Source organism: Thalassophryne amazonica, chromosome 3, assembly GCF_902500255.1.
Source record: "Thalassophryne amazonica chromosome 3, fThaAma1.1, whole genome shotgun sequence".
Classification (NCBI taxonomy): Eukaryota; Metazoa; Chordata; class Actinopteri; order Batrachoidiformes; family Batrachoididae; genus Thalassophryne; species Thalassophryne amazonica.
The window spans coordinates 43,394,098-43,398,322 of NC_047105.1; the positions used below are offsets into that span (position 1 = coordinate 43,394,098).

The window sequence follows — 4,225 nt, forward strand, 5'->3', positions numbered from 1 at the left end:
TCATATTCTTTAAGTAAAACACAAATTTACTGCTGGTTCTTTTGCTGATGTAGAAAATGCCTTCTTTGCTCTAAATAAGAACCATGGATCACAATGGTAAAATTACAAATTTATTTATTTATTTAGTTTTTGTTATTGGAAAGAGAACAAGTAAAACTGCAGTAAGAGTACAGTTACAAGGCTAAAATTTTACTCAATTACAAGTACAGACTGAAATGTTTTCTCAAAAGTACAATTACACAAAAAAATCTATTCACTATTGTGATGTAATGGTAATTAGTTACTTTCATCTACTGCATATAGCATAAGTTCTGTTGTGGATTTACCTGGTTTTAGATGGTCTGTTACTGTTTTCCACTTAAGTGTTATCTCATATTCATTAGTAGTTTAAAATGAAATCCTTTCATACATTGAAATTTGGTAAATATATTTTCTGTTCCTCATACTGTTATCAATTTTGTATGTTCTGGTAGCAATATGTATTTTATTCATATTGTGCTATAGACCTACCTCTCTACTTTTAAGATTAGGCTTAAAACTTTCCTTTTTGCTAAAGCTTATAGTTAGGGCTGGATCAGGTGACCCTGAACCATCCCTTAGTTATGCTGCTATAGACGTAGACTGCTGGGGGGTTCCCATGATGCATTGTTTCTTTCTCTTTTTGCTCTGTATGCACCACTCTGCATTTAATCATTAGTGATCGATCTCTGCTCCCCTCCACAGCATGTCTTTTTCCTGGTTCTCTCCCTCAGCCCCAACCAGTCCCAGCAGAAGACTGCCCCTCCCTGAGCCTGGTTCTGCTGGAAGTTTATTCCTGTTAAAAGGGAGTTTTTCCTTCCCACTGTAGCCAAGTGCTTGCTCACAGGGGGTCGTTTTGACCGTTGGGGTTTTACATAATTATTGTATGGCCTGCCTTACAATATAAAGCGCCTTGGGGCAACTGTTTGTTGTGATTTGGCGCTATATAAAAAAATTGATTGATTGAAAAATAAATACATAATTTCATTACATTTTATGTTTAATCTTATTGACTACTATAAAATCATTGATGTACTACATGTCCAAGTCATGTTTATCAATTAGAACATATTTTTAAGAAAGACAAAAGAAGAATATTGAAGGAGTAAACTAATTTACATTAATGTATACAATACATATGACAGAATTTTAGCAAAAAGATAATGAAACTTATGGCTGATGCCAGATCACAGGTTCAGATAATCAACTTACAGGAAATCCCTTTAACAATAAACACTTGCATCATGCAAACATGAATCCATGGAAGAAAGGTACAACTGTAACAGGGCTCCAACTAACTTTGTACAAACAGTTAATTCTGTATTCTTTCTTATTCAGTTGTAACTTATTTTGGAACAACAGTTTTATAAGGTTTATCAGGGCACCACATACAACAACAATATCATCTAACATATGAACCTGTGACAATGGTATTACAGTTTGCAAAATTTTAAAGTTTTTCCACCGACCAATGACTCTCTCCACATGGATCCAAACACGAGAAAGTTGTCGAGATGTGTCCACTTCATTTGCAGAGAGCTGCTTCTTCCCTTTTGTGAAGTGAGGAATATGAAGACTTGCTTCATGAGCTGCAAGTTCATCTCTTATGAGAAAGCCCCTTTCTGCTAATACATCGTCCTTGGGCTCCAATAGTTTTAAGAAACCAGATTCCATAGTTATTTGTTTGTCCGATACCCGCCCACCCCAACCAGGAGACAGAAAAGAAATTGCCCCTGCTGGAGTGATGGCAATTAAATATTTGATTGTGTTGTGGTGTTTATAATTTGACCATGTCTGTGCCCTTGCTGTCAAATTACTGGGTCTGGCTATAAAAATTTCAGTACAATCTATGATGCACTGACATCTTTTAAAGTTACGCTTGAAGATTTTAGGCATATTTTTAAGTACGGCTCCCTTGCTTGGCCACTTAATGAGCGGCTTGAGAATAATGGCCATGGCAGGTATCCAGCTTGTACAAATATTTGATATGGTGGTTTTGGATAAATTGAACCTAAAAGCCAAGTCAATGTTACTTAAGCCTAACCGTAATTTCATTAGGACAATCAATAAGTGGTCCTCCTTACTAATTTTCTGGCTTACTCTCTCTACACTATCTGATATTATTGTTAGCAGCCACTGAAACAGAGTAGATGTTAGTCCTGTGAAAAAAATTAGTTTTGCTATGTTGGACTTAACGTTTGCATAGGAAAACGTCGATCTTTCCAGCTCCTCTTTAAGCTTTTGATTCTCAGTCTGCAGTTTGCCGAAGTCCTGCTGCAGGTTGACATATTCCTCTTGAAGTTGATGGTGCCTCATGTTGAGATCATCATATTCTTTCCTTGGAACTGGGATGTCTTCTTGTGCTTGAAAATAAAAGGGAACAGTTAGAGTCTGGCAAAAAAAAAAAAAAAAGTACAAAATGGAGTATTTGATCCCATAAAAGAGGGACATACTACTTTGTACTCTCTGTACTGTTCTTGATCTGTGATTGGTCCTAACTTATTAGTCTTGTTATGAATCTGGGGATGTGGGTCAGAAAAATATGCTGGCTTGAATATGGCAGAATGTAGGACATCTTAGTATTTAAGAGATACTCCTGACATAATTTACTTTATCTGGCATAATATATACTGCCAAATGTACTAAAATGTTTCTAGATTACTATGATGATAGCAATCTAGAGACATTTTAGTACAGATTACTATGATGATTGTAATCGAGAGACAATCTAGATAATAGTAGTAAGTAATCTAGATAGATGACTAGATGAAGTTGGACAAAAGGAGTGTACAACCAACTGATTGAATACATCTTTTGCTAAACAACAGGTTACAGTAATTCCAAACCATTTTAAGAAAAGGAATTCTAAATTTAATTCATTAACTTTCTTGGAATTACACAACCATTAGGTCCCTCACAATCAGTTAGTTATATGAAAAATAAGTTATTACCATTGCAGTGTTCCATGCTGGATACTCCTGGTTCTTCTGGAGTGTCACGGGGACCAATTTGAACTGGTGGCTTGTTTGCCCTGTCATCTCTCCTCCTTTTCCGATGGTACCTAAAATAATAATGACAGTGACAAAGTAAAAACTAATATACGGTATAAACACATAGCATGCAATAAAAACTCATGACATGCAATGCAAGATATCTGATGCTTTTATTTGTTTTACTTTTGATTGCCTTAATAAGGCTTCAAACATCTTGCAATGCATGCCATGTGTCAAGATCATACATTAGTTTCACTTCGAATATTTTATTAAAGGAAAAAATTAACTTTTTTCATATTCTTACTTCGGGTATCATGTGTAGAGGGGTTATGGCTATCCATACCTTTCAATCTTTGCCTCGGGTCTCTGACTTTGTTTGGTGTACACAAAGACAGAAGGCACAAAATCAGGACTTTGCCAGTCCAGCGACGCTTCTCCTACACACACATTTTAGCCACAATACTCAGGTAAGTCCCTGTTTGATTGCATCAAATGTGAGTTCTGGCTTTTCAAACGATTGTTTATAATAACCACACTTACCTGATATAAAATGGGCACCACAGACGCGCGCATTCTTTATGGTGTCCTCGGTCCAATCCTCCCGCTTGATGGCTTGAAGCCACAGCCGCCTGCGGTGGCTCTGGAACGGCTGAGAACCCCTCGGTATGCGAAAAAACTTCAGTCCCTCCTGCGTGTTTCGGTTCGTACAACCACAGACAACAGTCTGACATTTTGATGGTGAATGTTCGGCGTTATTTTTGCGTTCTCCTTCCTTGTCTGAGTTTGACAATGCCGCGTAAACAATCCGAGGCGGTACTTCCGTTGCCACAATGCGCGCGCAGCTTCTTGATGACGTACGCTGTAAATGAGTCTATAGTATTCCACATTTTGAGTTTATTCAAGGTCACATTAGAAACCAGGCCTGGGACCCTCACAGACAGTGTCCATCTTGTGAAAGGCCCCTAAAATGAGTCATACAACACGTTTTATACCTTGTGGGTGTTAACAATAGGTGTGGTTTAGTCTCACATTTCTAATGTTACTGGCTCTCACCAACAGGGGAAGATCTCCCTGTGTCTGAAACTTGGACACATGATGAAGTAAAACTTAACTTACATTTCTCAGAACTTCTAAACAAATAACACAAATACTTGATAGCTAACATAAAACAAAGAATTAGCACAGATATTATCTAACAAACTTCTGAGGATGTG

The 4,225-nt window shown here is 37.3% G+C and overlaps 1 protein-coding gene across 3 annotated transcripts; it reads right to left on the minus strand.

Annotated features, from left to right (window-relative positions):
* Positions 1-1,211: 1,211 nt before the first annotated feature.
* On the minus strand, positions 1,212-3,880 carry LOC117506603. Of its 3 annotated transcripts, none has more exons than XM_034166117.1 (4): positions 3,552-3,880; positions 2,970-3,079; positions 1,855-2,381; positions 1,212-1,810 (listed from the first exon to the last, which is right to left on the minus strand). In XM_034166117.1, exons 1-4 carry the CDS (start codon positions 3,740-3,742, stop codon positions 1,796-1,798), a joined length of 843 nt encoding a protein of 280 aa, XP_034022008.1. In that variant the 5' UTR covers positions 3,743-3,880; the 3' UTR covers positions 1,212-1,795. The 3 variants fall into 3 exon arrangements, with proteins under 3 accessions (XP_034022008.1, XP_034022009.1, XP_034022007.1); XM_034166118.1 differs by adding an exon at positions 3,355-3,448 and having other exon boundaries at positions 1,212-2,381; XM_034166116.1 differs by lacking the exon at positions 3,552-3,880 and adding an exon at positions 3,355-3,520 and having other exon boundaries at positions 1,212-2,381.
* Positions 3,881-4,225: the final 345 nt, after the last annotated feature.